This window comes from Photinus pyralis, unplaced genomic scaffold, assembly GCF_008802855.1.
Source record: "Photinus pyralis isolate 1611_PpyrPB1 unplaced genomic scaffold, Ppyr1.3 Ppyr1.4_LG6, whole genome shotgun sequence".
NCBI classification, from domain to species: domain Eukaryota; kingdom Metazoa; phylum Arthropoda; class Insecta; order Coleoptera; family Lampyridae; genus Photinus; species Photinus pyralis.
Genome location: NW_022170663.1, coordinates 19,644,419 through 19,665,820, shown reverse-complemented (window position 1 = coordinate 19,665,820; position 21,402 = coordinate 19,644,419). Strand labels below are relative to the sequence as shown.

At 36.5% G+C, this 21,402-nt stretch overlaps 1 protein-coding gene across 2 annotated transcripts in view; it reads right to left on the bottom strand.

Annotated features, from left to right (window-relative positions):
• LOC116175155 (alpha-tubulin N-acetyltransferase-like) overlaps window positions 1–21,402 on the bottom strand; it is a 50,235-nt gene that overhangs the window by 7,633 nt on the left and 21,200 nt on the right. For both annotated transcript variants that reach the window (XM_031493269.1, XM_031493271.1), the window contains exon 3: window positions 11,541–11,712. In XM_031493269.1, coding sequence (XP_031349129.1) covers window positions 11,541–11,712 — 172 coding nt within the window. The remainder of the gene's footprint in view (window positions 1–11,540; window positions 11,713–21,402) is intronic.

The following is a 21,402-nucleotide window of genomic DNA, read 5'->3' as shown; positions in this document are numbered from 1 at the left end:
TTTGAGGAAATTAAATTTGCTTTATTAAAGACGCAATCCCTAATGCAAATTTCGAAAGTATTCATTTTCTCTATTAGAGGACAGGGTACAACGAATGAACGAACCCACCGTAGGTATCTTCATTCTTCAATAATCTACAGATTTCTCCTCTTTATGTTGGTGGATTATGAGTACATCAACAAGTGCAGATCACTGACCCCTATTTTTATTTAGGTCAGTGGGGCAGATACGCAGTATTTCTCTGAACTAAGTAATTTTTTAACTATTTATTTGGTGTTGAGTACGCGAATCAAGTGCAAATACTTACAGATTTATTCCTTTGCTATTTAATAGGTAGATAAACAGTTGACGTAGTTGTATGTACTAGGATTGTGTAAAAAATAAGGTTCCTAAATTTTTTCAGGTATAATAAGGCATTTTTTATTTGAACTGCACCTTCGATATTCAAACTACGGTACTGATAACTGTCTTTGTAATATTATTTCCCTAATAATAAAAACTTTCTATGAAAAGGCTTAATTTATTTACACATGAAGATTATTTGTGGTGTATAATTCTTATTGATTTGATATTGAAGAATATGGTCCATTAGCTGCTGAAATAGCAAACCCAGAAATATATCAATCTCAAAAAGCCTTATTCGTCCAAAAGTTAGAAAAGATAAATGCGGAAATAAAAAATGTTATCATCAAGGGCCATTTTAAGGTTTCCACAGATAGCTGCGGGCCACATCACAAAAAAGTTTACATTAAGAAAATTTTAATTTCTTATTATTAACATAAAAAGTATACAAAATAATAATACAATAAAACGAAAAAGTAGAAATAATCATAAAATCATTAGTACCAGCTCAAGAAAATGTACACGTACTTACAGTGTAAGATACAAACAAGTTAAAAAGTAATCGTAAACGATTTACATAAAGCGCATTTCCACTTGCATTCATTTCCTATTTGTAAGATGCAACTTTTGTTAAAATTGTAAATAAATAAGAAAGTCGACACTGCGCATGCGCAAAACCAAATTTTGAAATTGGCGTTAAATTTGCTTTTATTCCAAGTGGCTATGTATCAAATTTCATTTAAATACTTTTATAATTAAAAAAGTTTGCAATTCGGTTTATAAATGGTCGAGATGCGAAAAGGGCACTGTGAATTTTGAATCGATTCGATTCAACTTTTGGCATTGCGTATTGTATGGCTAAAGCTATGCCCATATTGAATTTCATGCAATTCAGTTCATAACTAACGGAGATGTAAAAGCGATCGGACAGTTCTAAACAAAGTTATCTTTCACACTGACAGATAGAGGGACAGACAAACAAAGGAACAGACGGACAGACCAACAGGCAGACGACAGACAGCAATGCAAAATTATAAACGATCTCTAGGATCGTTAATAAACGGCAAAAGTGTAAAATTATGGAACATGTAAAAAACGGTTTTTTTTGTTTTTTTTACAATAACTTTTTTTGTAAGCGGTACAGAAAAAAATCCTTCCTTGGTGCAAGACTCGACACCATAACGAACCAAATAGCGAAAAAAGTAGAACAATTAATAGCTCTTAAGATAAAAAACTAGTAGCGTCTCAAAACGAGCGGACGGACGGACAAAGTGGTCACAATAGCGCATTTTTTTTTATTTTTGTGGAAATGCGCTAAAAAGATAAAAACTGCGTATTTTAGATATTTTTACGTAGAATCCAGTGGCGTAGGCAAAAACAATTTCTGTGATTCGACCCAAACTTGGAATTTGTTTAATGTAACACCCTGTATATTTTAACGTCCATTTTTTGCATTCTTTTTCGTGATTACATTGATGTATCATTCTATATTTTTTATTTAATTATATATTCTATCATATTTCTCAAAATTTTGAAATGGCATATTTCTACCTTCAGCCATTTTTATTGATTGGTATCGAATGCCTTAGTTACCGTGGATACAATAAACAAAACAAAATCTCCATGAATTCATGGCATACTATTTGATTACAGTAAAAATAAGGTTTTAATTGATTTTCATTGCTAAAAAAAATATATACAGTTGTGTGATGCATAAATGTAATCAGGAAAAGGACTGCAAACAATTGACGTTAAGATATACAGGGTGTCACATATAAAAAAATGCCAACTTTGGGCCTCAGACCCTCAGAAACGGTGGTCCAAAAGTTTTTTTGCCTACGCCACTGGATTCTACGTAACAGTGTCTAAAATAAACAGTGTTTACCTATTTTCTATCCTACATGGATAGTAAGATACGATATCATCCCAAAAAGTCAAACCTTTCGTTTTCAACTTTGTATCCCAGAAACAAACGTAGCTAGATTGATTTTGTTTGTAGTTTCACAAAAAAGTGACACAGGGTCGCGAAAAATCGCAAACTTAACTATCTTTAAAAACAGCTGATTCTCAACCAAAATAGAACATGCGGTACAATTCAATTACATATTTCAATTTTATAATCTGCGAACATCCTGACGGGTCGCAGATTGTAGAACGGTGGGCCACAAGCGACATGGGGGCCGCGTGTTTGACATGCCTGATTTACATCTTCAAAATATACCGATTATGGAATTACCCATGAACCTGTGGTTAAAATATCTTTTGCGGAACAATTAGGTTGTAAAAAGCTTATAAGAATTGGGTCAAATTCAATGACGCCGTAGGGTCACCCGAGACGCTCTGCCGCTTTTTAGCGCATTTTCGAACGAAGTTGGGTGCGCTATTGCAGCCGCTTTCTCTGTTAATTTTTTTATTTATTAATACATTATTTTGTTGAAATTTTAATCACAGATACTTGTAGTAAAGGCATATATCGCATATAGTAAAAATCAGATGTGCGCATGCGCAGACTGCGCAATGCCAACTTTCTTATTTATGGAGATATTTCTTTGAAATTTTAACCAAAGATGCTTATAGTAAAAGCGAACGTATTGCATATTGTAAATATCAGATTAATAAGCGCATGCGCAGGACGCGCAATATCAACTGCGCAGTAAGTGTCAACTTCCTTATTTATGAAGATATTTCTTTAAAATTTTAACCATATATGCCTCTAGTAAACATAGCGCACATAGGTATGGCCTTTGGGGTAGTATTGATCAATTTATGGAAAATGCACTGAAGTTACTCGCCTTAGGGCGAAAACGTTTCTACTTGTTTAGATCTGCTTTAGGGGTTTATTTGCCAGAAATTGTGGATCCTCGAAACACACCAGAGCCTGTAGAAATCCCTCCAGGAATGTATTATTGAAACGGTTCAGACAATCCGAGATTAATCAGGCCCTAAATAAAACTACTTTTCGGGGTGTTACATCTGTGGGACTGAATAACTTATTGCTAATTTTTACAGTTTCAACGAACATATAGTATATTTTTGAATAATCAAAACTTAGTTCCTGTAGGACTCCTAAGATTTGTTATCAAAAAAGCATTCACAAATATCTAATGTGTTTTATTAAAATTTAAAACTTTTGTAAAAACCCTCGTACTTTCAACCAACATGGTTTTTATACTGATTTCTTTGATTTCTATATCATTTCGTTCAAACGTTCTCTAAAAAACGCAAACTTTATAAGCTCGTTTTGGGTATTGTCATTGACTAATATTGGGGGGTGGGGGGGGGGGGTATTAGTCAATGGCATTGTTTAACGTATTTAAACAATTTTTGGGTAAAATAAATAACAAATCGGAAAATAAGCCTTTATAGTCTTAAGAGCTGGCTTATCGCTACATGGCTGATTTTTTGTGTAAAGTATCCTGATACATAGTGAAGTAGAAGAAGTCATGTCTGCCAGTGAGACCCCGTGGCTTAATGTTGGGAGGGGCGCTCAAGTATGTCAAATTTTAATAAAACTGCCGATCTTCCGACTATATTTACCTCTGTCGCATTTATTTTGAATCTGACGCAAAAAATGAATGAGACTTTTTTGTACAACTCATCAATGCACTTCTTTTTTTTATATGTAACATTTTTTGCTATGCAGCTTACTTTTTGAGAAAAGTGCAAATTTAGAGAAATTATGTGTAAGAACCATATTTTAGGGTAGTCCTTAATAACGAAAAAGTAAAATGTCAACGCAACCCCTATTTGATAAATGTGGCAAGCTGACTGGTCAAGTATGCGCGATTCTGCACATATGGGTGCAAGGGTCTTAAGGGATCGTGTTAAGGCAGTTAAGTTGCGTACGCGCTCTGGTCACGATCGTATAAGGGATGCTAGGTAGAGCATCGGACGTTAGTGAGTTTGGTGTAATAGCTCTTTATTGTGAGTGTCTCCCACGCGTAGGTGGTGAGTGTCTCCCACGTGTAGGTGGTGAGTGTCTCCCACGTGTAGGTGGTGAGTGTCTCCCACGTGTAGGTGGTGAGTGTATTGTGCAGGCCATCGTGCTGGTCGTGCATTGTTGTTGGGCTATGGTAAAACCCCTGGCAGATATCCGGATATATTCCTAGGCTTTTAGAGTGCATTATGTGCATGTGCCTATGACGCGGTCCCGCGGGTAGCTCCCGTTGATTATACCGCTGAGTGATCTACTCGCTCGAGTGGATCATGGTGTCGACCCAATACGAAACATAAAGGCCTCATTGTTAACACAAACAGTTCGGGGGTGAACTCGACCTGGATGTCGTTCCCAGGTAGGGCAATGAGTGACATAGATCGACGTTACTGATCTATTGGCCGAGGGTCCTAGTCAGAGGGCCAAGGCGGGATGTGTATCCTAAATAATACACGTGCGCGCGGCGTAACCCTTTCCCAAATAGGTATGAGCTCCATCTTAACCCTTCAGGAAGCCATCTCCAACGACGCATTCAACCCCAATCACCAACAGGAGTGTTCGGAAGTTCCAGGAGAGCTTAGTGACAGTTCGGGGCTAACGCCCCCCGGTGAGTTACCTAATTGATTAGCGAGGATCGCGGTTAAGCAGTCGCGATGTTTGTTTACATGACCCTTTGGTGCGGAAGACGACCAGTCAGACTGAATGCTGCCATGCCAACCCCTTACGCGTAGATTACAGAGGGACGTTTCTAATGAAAGGTGAGTTTACAGTAGATTTGTCGCATCTTAATAATGAGTTCTGACCAACAATTAGCTCCAATTTAATTAGCGATTTCCCGGTTGTCATATAAAATAGACCCCCCCCCCATTACATATGAAATGAAAGAGTTTAACAGTTCAATTTAAAATTGCTCAAAATCTTAGAAACTCACAAATAAATTGTTATGAACTCTCTTGTAGAGTTTTTTGTACCACCTTAGCCAGTGTATGCGAAAAAATTACAAAAATTGTCTTTACGCCGTTATGGCTCTTTTAAACTTTTAACACCCTCAAAAACCCTGAAGATGGTAACGGACCGAAACCAAAATAGGTCGTGTGCCATTCCCTATACAATCCTATAAACATTCCAAATTTCATAAAAATCGGTTCAGGCGTTTTTGAGTTATCGTGTTCACAAGAAACGAACCACATGCATACAGTTTAAAAGGGCCATAACAAAAACTCTTTTGTAATCATTTTTCACACACTGACAAATGTGGCATACAAAACTCCACATAAAAATCAATTACATCTTTTTGTGAGTTTCTTAGTTTTTGAGAAATTTTAAATTGATAAGAAACTATTGATTTTATAATTTTTTTTAATTTGCACTTTTCTCGAAAAGTAAGCATCATAGCGAAAAATGTTAAATACAAAAAAGATGTACCTTGATAAGCTGTACATTTCATTGATTTTTTGCGTCCGATTCAAAATAAAGGCGCCAGAGGTAAATATAGTCAGAAAATCGGCAGTTTTATTAAAATTTGACTTATTTGACCACCCCTCCCAACCCCAACCTTAAGGCACGGGATTTCGCTGGCAGACATGACTTTTTCTACTTCATTATGTATCAGCATACTTGACAAAAAATCAGCCATGTAGGGATAAGTCACTTTCTTCCGTAGCCAGCTCTCCGTCTAACACTCGAAATGCTATAGCAAAAGTGAGTTGTAGTAAATAAGAATTTATAAATAGTTAAATATCATATCCGTCGTAACGAATATTGGCGTAGATAAGATAAGCGCAACCGAGTCGACTTGATCATGCATCATATCATGCATTCCTTCTACAGAAAAAGATAAAACATTACTTTTACAGTGACACCTACCGTTAAATGCATAGAAAATGTTTCAACCGTCTTCAAGAACCAAGTACTAAACTGTTTGTGGTAATAACATTCCTAAATAGAGGGCTCTTTTAAGGAGATAGGTGATTTAAATTAAGTGGATAAATCTGTTAAGCAATTTATGCATTATGGTTAGCAATCTGTTCTTTACGTATATCTGTGGGCTTAGGTTAAATTAAAATGAATGGATGAATTGCAGTGAGTTGCGTTCATTAATACCATGAACATTTCTTGAAGATAACTGTTTAAAATTTTTAATTTATTTATTATTTAAAATTTATCCCCAGTCATTACTATTAGCATTGAATTTCAGATTTATTATTCAATGCTATTAGCTTTAATTTTATACCGACAGTGAAAAGCGAATTAATTAGTAAATGGTGTACATAAAAGTGATTAAGATTATAAAGCAAACTTAGATGAATCGGCACGTTTCAAAACCCTTAATTTAAAAATTTGCATATAAAGTGAAATCAGCGCCGGATTAACAATGGGGCACTTGCCCCAGGGCGCATTTTGAAAAGGGGCGCAACATTTGGAACAAATAGTGTTACTATATTAGGTAGCTAACAAACATTTAAATATCAGTCATATCAATTCTTATTAAATATTAAACAAAACTTGAAATTTAAACCTGGCTACTGACTAGTCTCGCACGCTCAGCACACATACATGACTCATTTATAAAAAATAACACGTAGGTATTATGTATCAAATGTCGCCAAAAGCGAATGAATGCGCTTTTGTTTTGAAAATGACCGACGAAATAAGCAATACATTCGACTTTCTTCTTACACAGCGAGTTAGAATTATTTTATAAGTCCTACATCACATCACTCTACATGGCAACCAATTCGTCCTTTTCGTTCTTTTAAAGTTTTAACGCGTAGGTACCGGTACAGTCGTGGAATTATAATTTGGTTCTAAAAGTTCTAAAATTTATAGACATATAGTCCGAGCTAAATCAACGGCTAGCGAAATGAGTTTGCATAATATGAGTGGTGCTAAACGGCGTAAACTTGCAAAAGACAAACGTGATAAATTAGAAAAATTTCTTGTTAAAGTGCCTACGTTAAGTTTTATTCAATGGTTAAGTGCTTTCTTTTCAAACGAGGATGCAGGGGCTCCTTCAAATTCAACATCAACAGCAGCCATCCTGGGAGATGGTGTTGCTGCTAATAATCCTGATAATGTAGTTGAAGCTGGTGTAGATCAAACTCATTTAAAAGGTATGTCTTTTTCCTATTTGTTTATTATACTTAGCATGGGTATTTCGCAGCGGATCAGGATCATACAAAAAATGAATCTGAAACTGAGAGTTCCGAAAACATATTTCCGTATGAAACCGTATTACTTTAGATACAGATGTGATAATAGAAAGATTTTTTTCTATTTCGGTGTTACAATGAGAATTTTGTGCAACTGTTTTCGACAAAAACAGTGTTTCAATGAGTTCCATTGGTAACATTGTTTTTGGTAACTTTTCATCTCTAAGTTGGCAGTTCGCCAAGACGTCAACGTCAAATCATCAGATGCATGTGAAATCAAATTACGTAAAATTTATGTGTTTTCCTTGATTTTTGGTACACGAAGAACTTAATACATTCCAAATCAGCAGTTTACACATCCACCATAAATAAATTTATCTACGAATAAAAAATTACACATTCACGGAATTTAAAGTTTCCAAATGTCAATGTTATGTTTATCTACGCCGCCAACTTAAAATTTGTCAACGTAAATGGTGTTGCCAACTTAAGACATATTAATTCTAAAGTTTCCTGTAGTTTTTCATAATTACTTTTTAATTAAATTAAAGCCCCGAAATAGAAAAAATAGTATGAAAAACACGTGTTACAATGCTTTATTGTAATACTCCTATCTTGTGGACACTCGTGGCTCCGCTTCGCTACGCCACTCGTGCCACAAAATAGTCGTATTACAATAGGTCGCATTGTAACACTTGTCTTTCAATATACTATTGTCAAACAAGAGAAAAGTAGTTCAATGTATGATTTTGAATGATTTGTGATGTTTTCAATAAAAATTTACGATCTTGTGATTGTGTAATTGATAACTTGTTTATTACTCCCCTATCACAATAAATGTGCAAAAAAATATAAATTTAAATATTTTCGCTGTATTAATTTTTTTGTAAAGGTACTATGCATGGTTAGGTGAGTTGGGAGATGGGTGTGCGTGTGGGGCGCGTCTATGAAAATGCCCCTGGGCGCATTTTAGCTTAATCCGGCGCTGAGTGAAATGGCTTAAATTAATAAAAAGACAGCGATACAAATTGCAAAGACTAAATGATAATTACAATTTTATGCGTCACCATTGACAAATAATGCAGGTATACAAGATTTGATTAAAATAATTGTCCTGATAGCAAAGATTGTTGCCAAATGCCATAGAGACTAGAGACAGAATCACGCGTTAAAAGTTTAAAAAAATCGCTTTATTCGGGCTGTATACCTTCATCAAAAGGTTGCAAAAAAGTTACTTATCAAGTCAATTCGAGTTATTGAGTTCAGTTTATTAACGAAGTGAAGTTTCCTGAAGATATCAGTGAGTGTTATTGTTAAGTGCGCCTGAATATCGCAACCCTTTCATGGCCAAATTATTTACATTATTAAAGAAAAAAAATTGCAAGTAAATTTTTAATTATCGACCACCTGCGTGCAGGGTATTATGTCTAAACAAGCACAAGCGAACTTTTCTTTCTTTCATGGATTTTGTTTCATGTGTATTGGAATAAATGTTCGTTATTGTCAATCAATTAATTGTTTTTATGCAAACCCTTTGTGCGACCCGGATAGTTTCTCATATCAAATTTTTATTTTCGTGCCCAAGATTTTAAAGTGACCTTCGTAGGCAGCAACACACACTTACGCTCGTCGGATCATGGATTGCCTCACGCGCTCAAAAATTTCTGGTTTTTATACCTGATGCTGTATCTCAGTGAACCACTTTAAGAGATATATTTCTTTCGGTTTTTGTTATTTCTAATGGTAGACGCCGGCTGCATATAGTCAGCCCACAACACTTTGTATAGAAAGAATCTCCAGTTAAAATTTCAGAAAAAAAGGTCCACAAACAAGAGTTATGTGCCGCGCATGCGCAACCTATTTTTTTGACACGTATTTGAATTTGCTTCTCCCGCTAAATGTTCAGAATATTAGGGTTTTACAGTCTACTTTTCGTTTAATTTATTTTTGTAAGAATCGTACTTTTGCTTCAAATTTCAGAAAAATTCATCCATAGTGAAAAAGTTAGGTGTGCGCATGCGCAATCGATTTTTTTTAACGTACATATAATAAATAATCACCCCAAGTAATGGATGCCCACAAAGCCAATTTTCTTTTTCTCAATCACAACGTTCCTCAATCAAAGTGAGGTATAGATCAAGATTTGCGGTCTCTGGTCCAAAATGATCTGGTTTGGTCTGAGATTGGATCGCCTCACGTCCGAGGGAATTCTGGGAGCGAGGCGAGGTAATTGAATTCAGCCACATTTATATCAAACGGTTATGTGAAATTTCATCAAAAGAGGTCATATATGCCAACAAAGTCGTGGCGAGCACTTGCCCGATATGCTATACCATACATAATTCATTCATTCATTCATTAACCTGTTTTCTACTCAAAATTACTTCTTGCGTGCATTTTGGGACACCTTTTATATTATAATTCCATAAAACGCTTCAGTATTAACACTATTGTGATATTTCATACTATTTTTTCAGTCGTTCCCGTAATTTTGGGATGTTCTTTCGGAGTACACCTTTACTCCTTCAAAGAAACCTACGTTCTAAATATCAAGTCTCTATCTGCTGGAGTTTCGACTGTAACACGTAAAATTTCGTTTTTCCCGTTCACGTGCGAAAGTGTTTTTTTGCGCCCAACCAGTTTGCCATCGGATGAACGGTTTAGGAAGGTATAAAAGAAACATACAGACAGACATACATTCATTTTATATAGAAGTATAGCAGATTCTGCGGGCTTGTGGACCTGCTACATCAACGATCATGATTTTTCTGGCGAAATATAGAAATGCTAAATAATATATAAAGTTAAAAAAATCTGCATCGGCCGGGAATCGAACCCGGGCTGCCCTTTTTCTACAAATCATATTCTAATACATTTGCCATAAGAGCCTGACGGACTATACAGTGATATTCATTTAGAAGTAGACATAGGGATTTCCTATGTCCAGTTTTAAATGAGAAAAATGCGATCCACACAAGACATCGTAAACAACTTTCAATTTTAACGGAGAGAATCCAATAAGAAACTTAAGGGAAATAACGACCGAATTTAATATCTCTTCATCATAACGTAAAAGCATACGATTACAGTCGTTTTTATTAAAAAAATCTAGAATGTCAATACATAATGCGTGCGTATGTTATTTCGGTTGTATAAAATTAGGCGTCTTTCAGAAGGATTTTTGTCATTTAAAAGTAGACATAGGAAATCCCTATGTATATGGAAACAATGAAATATCGAATAGGGATGCCATTTGGTTGGCGCATTCAAACCGCTACCACAATTAGAAACACTTACTCAGGATAGGATAGAACAACTTAAGTCCTTCTGCAGAGGACCTCTAAAAAGCGTTATGCGGGTCACTCTGTAATTGGGCGCAACAGAACAAGAAAGGGATAATAAATAAATTAAAAAAAATAAATAAATAATGGTGAGTTTATAAAAACATTATCATTAGTTCACTATCATTAAAAAATAGCCTATAGAAAACACTGTATGGTTTCGTTGATTACCGACGCACAATAAGCCTTTGTTCTATTGGTTATTTATTTCTTAATGATCTCATGATAGTGACTTAATGATTGTATAAATCCACCCTAAATGCTAAAGCTGCCTGAGAGTTAAAAACTAGTGCTTTTCGTCTTTTTTCATGGCTAGGAAGATTACACAAAAATGATGTGTTCCTCATCTTAAATCTCACTTTGACAGAATGGTTACATTTTCGAAAAAATCCATTCAGATCAATCGCGATGAACAAATAAACTGTAGCGTGCCATACATCACTAAAAATGAGGGTCCATAAAACTCGATCGTCGTAGAAGAACGAATCCGTACCACAGTATCCTTGCCATCATAAGTAGCTTAGAGGTCGCGAGTTAGGGAACTTTTATTGCTTTAATTTAAAATCTGTTTTAAAACAATCATTGCCCACAGCACGCGAAGATAGGGTTTACACTGGAGCGACGTGTCGTGCAGAAATAATTTCGCCTGGTGCCCTTTGCACCTGTAGGCACCCCTCGGCGGTAATTAATTTCTCGTCGTGACTAATTATGGGTAATGCGGGCGCGCGCTTGTTTAAAATGCGAAAATGTTGAAAGATTGGGCTGCTTTACCTTTAACATGTGCTCAAAAAGTTGTTTGCCTAGACCCGTTCGCTGCCTGGACTCGTGTACGTAAAAATCGAGAACACAAGGCGGTGACACGTGATGATGCTGCCCATCACGATCGAAAACGTACAGACTCTTTTTGCCAGTTTTGAGCATTCCAGTTACGACTCCTTTGCCTCTGTAACAAAAGAAATACGGTGAATTAGAGAAGCTCCAAAAATACTTTTTGACGAAAAGTTGTGTGCAGGGTGTACCTACTTTAATTACGTCTTAATGCATATCGTGTTGCTGAAATATAAAACAGGAAAAATAAACGTAATGCATATTTAATGAGCAAAAGGGTGGACGAATTCGATCAGAAACCTATCATCGATGTTATTATCCCTGACCTAAATTCTCTACCTACTACCTACTTCTCTAGCTCTACCCAATACGATATGCCAATTGCATTAGAATCTTGGGAACTATGTATCTAATGACTTACAATTACATTCAGGAAGAGTGTGTGATTGTTTTACTGTCATTAGATAACATTAACAATTTGTAAACCACTGCAGGCTACTTTAGATAGAAGCCTCGCGTGCTCAATTTTGTTGCCTGCTCATAAAAAGCGACACAAAGTTATGAACACGCAGTTTTTTTAAAATAAATCTTTATCAATGTCAACTGACCCTTGTACGGCGTCGGTTAATGAAATTTAATTCAAGTCTCAACCTCATATCGTGCACGAAAAATGAACCCTCACGCAAACTGGAAAGTTAACGTTGAGAGTGTTGATGCAGATTCGGATGGGGTGCAATACAATCGATGCGTCGCGACGCATTCAGTAGGGGAGATGTGAGGCACTTAAACTCACCGCCCTTTATCGACTGGGTAGGTACTTCGTGTGTAAGCACGTACATCCGAGTTTTCTTTTTGTAAAGAAATACCATCAGTCTCGATACAAAACTAGACTGTGGTATTACCTACCGAAGTTCGGAAGCTGGGGTTTTAATTTGCAGTGCAGTGCAATACAGTTTCCAAAATGAACACAAAACAAAGGCTTTCAGGGAGAGGGTCATACTAATTCTAAGCGTAGTTTTCATGAAAAATACGGCTTATATACCTGATGCGAAATAGAAATTCAAATGCGAATATCTCGGGAACGGAATGTCTGTATATCGATTGTACCACTAAGTAGTAATGGAGAAATTATGTATGTTGGAAAACGGAGGGTTGAAACAAGGTATTCACAAAAATAATAGTTATTTATGTATTAAGGGCATAATAGTGATGTTTATATTCTCGAGGGCGACGAGTTAAAAAGCTCGAGGGCCTATGGGCCGAGAGCTTTTTAGTCGCCCGAGAGTATAAACATTAGTTTATGCCCGTGGTACATACAAAATTTTATGTCATACAAATAGTTTTCTTCGTCAAAATTCGTTTACAAAATAATTCATTATGTTTGATCGAGTATGCGTGGTTCGAATTTGTTAATGTGATTGAAACCATCCAAACGTCAAACGTAATTTTAAATAATTCAATTCATCGTGAATGAGCAAGAAGTTCCAGAAACTATACGAAATAAGGCCAATCTTGTGATTTAGTAGGTATTGACAATTAACAATTGACGTTTCTAATTTTCAATGACCTGCAAATATTTGTTTGTTTTGTCATTAAGTCTTAAGTCTGAATGAGTTACTATAGTGATACTTAATGCCCTAGGGCATAAAGTGGTACTTTATGCCCGCGTATCACAGATATAAAATGTGCTATGATAGGTTAGTAAGACATAAAAGTTATTACCTATTGCCGTCAGACTGCGCAAGGGCCATAAGCAGAATTGTATGCTGCTGTGCGCAATGGTATGCGGTCACTCTACCAATTAGACACCTCCTATCTAGCTCAAATTACACCATTTAGTTTCCTTGTTCTTTTTAAATTTTCTCTCAGAGCACAACTGGGTTCCGATACAACAATAAAATCATAACAATGAATTAAAATTCTTATAAACCTGAAAGAGCCGATGGCTTCAATCCAACTCCATAAATTCCAATTAAATCACTGCCGAGATCACTGCTCAAATTTTTAATAAGATCGGAATTAACATTCGGATAAAAAGAAAACGACATCTTGTTTATATAGAAAATTCTTCTGTACGTTACTGAACTCTTCCCAGGATTTTTTTAAAAACTTCTTTTTACGTTTATGTCGCACTCTGCTATTTTGTGTACCAGTCGGTACATGCGCCAACTCACTTGCGTCGTACCGTGCCGATGTATTGTGATTTTGTACGCTGGGTTTCCATTATCATATATCCGTCAATATCGAACGTACGAAATCGCGAAGGAATATCTAGTAGCAAAATAAAATTCTACCTTGGGATTCCAATTGAATTGATAAACAGAGAGTAAAGGTCGATTCGCATTTTACGGAACGTCAACGTCACGTAACGGATCGGCAACGTCACGTACCTACTTGCTGCCAATTCACACTGTACGTTTACGTTTCTTAGGATGGTTGCGATTGTATTTTTTATTCTGGAGCATCTGTTCTAATCATGCTCAGATTAAATAGAAGAACGTTAGCATTAGCTTAGCGTCACGTCAAAGAAAGTCAAGTAAATCTCCGCCACTAATACTTACAGATGCTTCGATTCAAGTCTTTCGGGCGCCACCTAATTCCACTAACAATTTTATCTGCAGCCACCGGAATTAGAAAAGGTAGCTTCAAAATAAAAAGAGTCAGCAATTGACCCACAAGAAAAATTATTATTTATTAACCAGAGTATGAAAAAAAAAATGAAATCCTCCCATGAACTATTAACACAAAAATTAACCCACCAACAACCCCTGAACTTATGTGACACCTCGTACCGCTAAGCAACGACAAGTATAATTACTAGAAATTAAAATTGAAATGATGTACTATAATCGGTAGCTTGAGGTGTTGAAGTCAATCGTAGTAATGAGCTCTTTACCTTACTCTTTACTTACTACCTTACCTTGGCTACGATATATTCGTCGGACACTTGTACCACGTATTAAGTACGTTCCTCAGAGATATTAATTTTTTTTTGTCCGACAAGTATTAATAAATTTTTGGTCCTCGTAAAAATGTCAATTTTCGCGCGTCGGACTGCAAAATCAGTATAAGTATTTGGTCGGACAATGTTAAAATATCATCATAGACATAATTCTCAAGAAATGTTGCTAATATCAGCTGGATATCTATAAATTTTTTTGAGTAATTATTTTTGCACGTTTCACTCGGTAGACACCCTTAACGCTCCAACATTTTTGTCCGACAATTGTTTTTTCAGGGGTTTTACAAGGTTCTCTTTCGATTAAACTTTTTAGAAACACAGTATCTATAAATTTTGTACGATATAAAATTTAGTATTTTCGAAAAGAAATGGAGGAGAAACGCCGCGAGTACGAAAAATTTCATAGATAGAAAAAGTGGTAGACTCGCCATAATGAAGCGATACAAGAAGTTACAGGAGGGTATTAATAAATAGCACTTTATGTCAGCAGGCACTCTGACTATTACACAGGTTCCTGGTGTAACCAAAAATAACTCCTACGGAGGTAACAAAGCTTGTGCTCCAGGTATATTTCTCTCACGATCTACGTTCTACGGGATGTTTTAAAGAACACTAATCTGCAGTAGGCCGATTATTTCCCCGGATTCAGCTGAATATTAACTCCCTAGCAAAGACTCTAAAAAGTAACCTAATTACGACTACGTTATAACCCACAATAATGCTAACCTATTATTCAGAGAGTACCCAAAAAGAAAAGAACTGGATACGTCCCAAATGACTTCAAAATTTACTAGGTATATGGTCGGTATTTGTTTCCCTACAATAGAAAAAAGAACATCGGTAACCTCAATTCCCCCCAAAAGCAAATTGTCGGCACAACGGGTAATCGATTGATTAAAGATGCTTCCGCTAAGTATTAAATCAATTCGACCATTGGAAAATATATCAAACACCCAAATTCGGGAATTTACCACGACCAATTCTATTGCAGGTTGCTGGAAGACGCTACAAGTTTCGAAATTTTACCCAAGCCAAAGCTACGGCTAGTTATCTATGACGAATAGTAGAGCAGTATTTGATACGTGACCATATAAGGTAATTTAATGGTTAACATAAAAAAAGCAAGACAAACTAAATGTCCTCTAACGACAAAAAGACAAGTTAAATTGAAGAGGCAAACACAGAAATGCAAAAGTAACTAGAAATTGGTCGCATTCAATGACTCGAGAAAATTTAGAAAATATACAGATGGAAATTGAAATATGGACAGACATATTAATATTATTTTAAAACTGTTACAAAATGCGAATCGACCTTAACAGTGCCTTTTGAGTACAAAACACCCCGTTTGCAAAACGGTAGATGGAAAAACAATTAGCTTCCAAACTAGGAATTCCATTTTTTGTGGTCCACTTCTCCAACAGGAGAGCATGTTGGCTATATAATTTACAATATTTCGCAGTCGGCAGAAATAATTAAAAGTTCACAGTTAATCCTTCAATTACATCTTGTGCAATATTACAAACGGTACAGCTAAACAGTTGCACATTTTTTTTTATTTGCGGCAACAGGTTATCCACCGGTTCAGATATGGGCAACAAAAGCATTTTAGACGTTAAGAGATAAAAAATTAGCTTCTCCAGCGGTTTTAAATTAGACTCTTCCCGACTTTGTAACCATATACGTATGTACATAAAATGTACCTAATCTAATAAATTTTGCTAAACATGACAGAACAGAAAAGAACGTGTGCGCCTAAGCAATTACGTTCGCAAACCATTTAGAAAATCAGTAGAGCCAGAGGAAATTTGTTTGCTCTTAAATTGAGCAAGCAGCACATGGCTACCATTTAATTACGGTACCTATGTACCTATAATGAAGCGCACAAAGAAAATGATGATTGCAGGTCAACAGATGTTATGCTTTCTATACATTTTTTTACACGTTAAGTGTAGCAACATTACTGGGCTGTGATGATATCGTTTAATTGCCGTTGTGATTCACAAAAGTAAATTACCAAAATTAATTAATAGTGGAATTATAGGTACTTCGTTTGCCTTCATTGTTCATGTCAGTTTCACAACCGTAAGTCCCGTGATCTCATTAGAGTGTGGGCTTCTTCGAAATAATCCTGGATTACGATCCTGACTGGGTATTGGCATTGTTTACAATTGGTATTGGCGTGTGATCACGATACACCATAGTGTAAGAATCTTACACTACGGATATGTGACATACATCGTGCGTGTGATACATTAGCGGCCGGTATTACGAAGTCAGGCTAGCTCTCAGCCAAACAAAAAGTAGTAGTTATCGAGATAGCCGTCAGCTATCTATGAGCTAACAGATAGTAGCCAATAAGCTGCCTATTCGATTAGACACCTGTCATTCGCGCAAAGTGAGTTGTCATCGAACACATTTCCATCAGTTCAATGGATTTTTAATCATTGCGTTGTTTATATCAAATTATATGACAGCGCCAAGCGGAAGTCTGCGCCTAACATTGGTTTCTAGTTCGATATACTACCAACGTACGTGCTGAAACACGTCTGAAAAGTTACTAAAAACATTATGTGGTCATGGCTATCACACAGATAGCTAGCCATGACTTGGTTTGCCTTTGCAGTCGTATGACACCTCATAGTGTAACCGACAGCTATCTTCTGGTCGGGAGATAGCTGGCCGGAACATTTAGCCGTCGTATGTAATACCGGCGGTAGAAGCGCCAACTTGTTTGGATCAAAATCAATGTGGTCCCCAAAAATGCATGAAATTCATGTCTTGGGCATTGAGATAATGCTCTTAGTCTTTTTCGCAACGATCTTGGTGCCTGAATAACGATTTGAATCAACCACACACGGCTATCAAATATGCCTCCGATATACTCTTTCTGCATCAAGATAATGCGTTTGAAAGCTTTTACAACTACAAATTCATGTGTAAAGAATAATTTTGGGTACATTTTGACCTACACCGCAGAGAAGAGTTATATTGAATTGCCGCGAATCAAGCATCGAACAAGCGGTTCGCGAGCGCAATTCGCGCATTAATCAGGGGTTTTGAGCGGCGAACGAGCTATTCACGAACCGCTCGTTCGACGATCGCGGCGATCCATCTCCTGTCGGTTTTTTGAGCGAACACAAAGGGATTCGTATTGCGCTCGCAACGCCGTTTGGCTTATTTTTGCGCGGTTCGAAGCTGTGTGTACACGTACACGGGACACGAGCACCGTAGACTAAAACCACGCTAGGGTCGCTTTTTGTATAGATAAGTGCGACCCCAACGTCGTTGTCTTTTCTCTTTCGAGCAACAAGCTAACACTATAACTGCACTACTCATAGCTAACTCACAATAATTTACCTGCGAAGACATAGCTGACAAATGGTACAGGTTTGGTCGCTGTTCGCAGCGAAGTGTGTTTATCCTACGGCTCGTTGCTCGCTTCTCATTGCTCGTCGAAATAAAAACTTAAAAACGAACTAAAAAGCAGTTCGCGAACCGCTCGTTCGGTGCTCGATTCGCGACATGCTCGCATGTTAATTCGCACCTTAAGAGCAATAGGGAATAATCTAGCTCAAGTCCGAACTCAATACATAACCTAGGGAATGAAATATGTTGATTTCTATTATATCGGGCCCACCGTTTTTCCTGTTCCCGACTCACTCGAAGTCCTATAGCTTTTGTTCCTGTTGAGCCAGCTTCCTGAAAATCAATAGCGACCTACCAGCACCCGTACACCAAATCAAATCACCACGATCGGACACTTTTAAGAAGAGTTATAGCAGTGACGGACGGACGGACAACAACACAAAACTATAGAGGATCTGAGCATCCTTAATCTATAATATATTCGCACTCGTTGAATTTACCAGAATTATGCTCGGACTGTTGGCAATTTAATTTTCAACTCGGATTTTCTATTTCTATTAGAACGGTTCATTGTGGTGTGTAGTGGATGTACTTTACATAGTTTTCCGATACAACGACCTCACCTTGCCTATAATCGAAATGACATGTTAATGTACTCAAAAGCACAATTCGAGCACTGTAATTCACAATAAACCGCGTGGGATGGGTATGTCAATAAAAGCAGGGAACTTTTTCTTCATTATTCTTGTGGTAAGTGCTTTCATTAAAAAAAAAATAGAAAAAATAATAAATGATGTACACAAATTACATAGTTATATTTGAGACAAGGTCGATCGATTCGTCATTCAAATTTAATGGTGTTTTATTACTGTTGGTGAAAGTGTTGTAATATAATTATTTTATTATATCATGGATGAACGAGGACACGCGTAATATCGGTGAACATTGGGCAATTTTTATACAATTATCAGTTGTTTTTTTTTCGGGAGAACGTTAAGGTTTCTATGCACAATTTTTCCCAAATAAATAAAGTTGTTAACACCTTGAAGTAACGGAGAGTCATTCCATTTTTTTTGTGGGTACATTGTAAAATAAGGTGTGACGGAGCGTCGTCATTTTGTAGACAGATAATTTTCATTTAGGTCATATTTTCGTGAACCTTTTTATTATTAAAATTTCTAAGATTTTGGAGCGCTTCGCCTTGTACGATAGAAACCTAGATAGAAACACTCGATAATTAATCTATTTCGGGCTCTTCTAAAGTCAATTCGCCGTACCTATATGAACGAGAAGCCATGAGATGCTTTCAAGTTGAAGTCTAACAAATTCTCGATAGTGGATATTTTTTGCAATGATGGTACGTCTATACCTACTTAGAAAAAGTTAGCATAGCGGTCTTGTTAGCTAGACCCATGAATAGGAAAATGATTTTTCATAAATTACAACCTTTTTAATAGAAGTAGAAAAACAAAAATCCGATACAACTGAATACCGAACGATCCTCGAGATTTTCACACATATAACTCTCGCCAGGCAAGATTGCCGGTCACAGCACACCTTGTGTCGATTTACAAACTATGTTTTTCTTAAGATGCGAGCGACTTCCGGAATAGCATCGTGCCAATGTTGAACGAAGTCTTTTTGTTCAACATTGACATGATACTATCCCGGAAGTCGTTCGCATCTTTAGAAAAACATAGATTGTAGACCGGGATCAAGTGTTCTATGACCGGCAATATTTCCTGGCGAGAGGTTTACATAATTTTTACATTGCACCGAAGGGGTTGATTTTGTCCCACCAGATCAGCATAGCTTGTAAAACAATTTTTTTGATCGGCATTAGTTTTACTTTTATTCGAGATGCCACATACAAAATTTCATTTAAATATCTTAACAAATAAAAAAAACCGACTGCGCATGAATATTTATTAACACAGAAAACCCGACATTGTTCTTTGTAAAAAGAGTTATAAAAGAAACCGTTTTTGGAGGTTTGGGTAATTTTTGGGATGTAACTGTTTGGCCCGTTGGTCTACGTAGCCGAAAAACAATAGCGACTTTTCTTATTATATCCTGAAGAATATATTATATGTATTTATTTTCAAAGCAATCAGACGTTTCTAAACAAAGTAATCGTGCACACGGACAGACAGGCAGCAATACAAAATTATAAATGATCTCGAGGATCGTTAATAAGTGCAGATACGGCAGAACGTCCAGGAAGTCCATGGCGTCAATAAACGCCTTCCGACATTCCTGGTTTCAGCGCTCAGCCAGGAAAATCCAACCAGACGTCGCTCCTTCCTTCTCGCAAGTTACCACACGGCTCTCGAGGTCAAATACTTTCCAGATAAAATGACCAGATTTTTGCAAATTTATTGCTGTATCGTTATTCGGGCAAAGGCGAGCACAAAGGAATACAATACGATCTCTGCGTTCGGCGTCTCATCCAATTATAACCGGAAGTAGTGAGGATATTGATCGTAGTGCACAACAGCTATGTTTTTTCGTCAACCTCCAATCAACTGACTTAAAACACAATAGTCCAGTCAAATTACCGTTTGGACTGGATGTTGTCACTTCACTCAACGAAACCAAGCGCATCATATGTAAAAAAATCCGCCGAATCCGAAAATCATAGTCCCCCTGGCCACAAACGCCCGGAACATATTGTTATAAACAAAAAACGAAGAAAAAATGGGAAAATGTCGTGTTTTTTCACATTTGACTTCGAATATCTCGTTAACTATTGTTCTGAGGGAAAAAATGAATAGAAATGAACTTGATTAGAATAAAATTTTCTATAAGATACAGTTGGTCTGGAACACTCATTTTCAACTGTTATCGATTTTTATGGAAAAATGTAAACATTAATCTCGAAAATTAACACTTTGTTATTACTAAGTAAAATTCATCCGATCTTTTTGAAAATCCGTATTTAGTAACTTCTTTTGATAACAAAACAATATGACAAATCAGATTACCGTGGGTTTCATACTCATTGATTAATTAAATAAACAAGTAGAAAAAGGGATGCTTTGTCTTTCAAACTGGGGGACTACAAAAGCGTTCCCAATTTATTTTATACATAGTGGAACCTTAAAACAATCTTTTCCAATACTTGTCCCGATGATTCTTGCAAATCAAAGGACTGTGGAATTTTTTTAGTTAACTAACAAATGGAATAGCTTCCGAGATTGAACAAGAAAAGTAACTCTATAATCGGCCCTTGGCACTCGGATTAATAAAAATCATTCATTTTGGTGAAATAGAAGCATGAAAAATGTCCACGCTGTAAAGAATCAATCGGTGCGACCCGATTTGCAAAATCATTTTTGGTTGTTTCGAAAACTGGATTCCAAGTCAAAACCTGATTTCTAGTGAACCATTAATCGGACTTCGAAGTATTTTTTTTTAATTTTATTGTAGGTCTTTCCGAGAGCTTTCCATTCGCCTATTATAAAGTTAATTTTT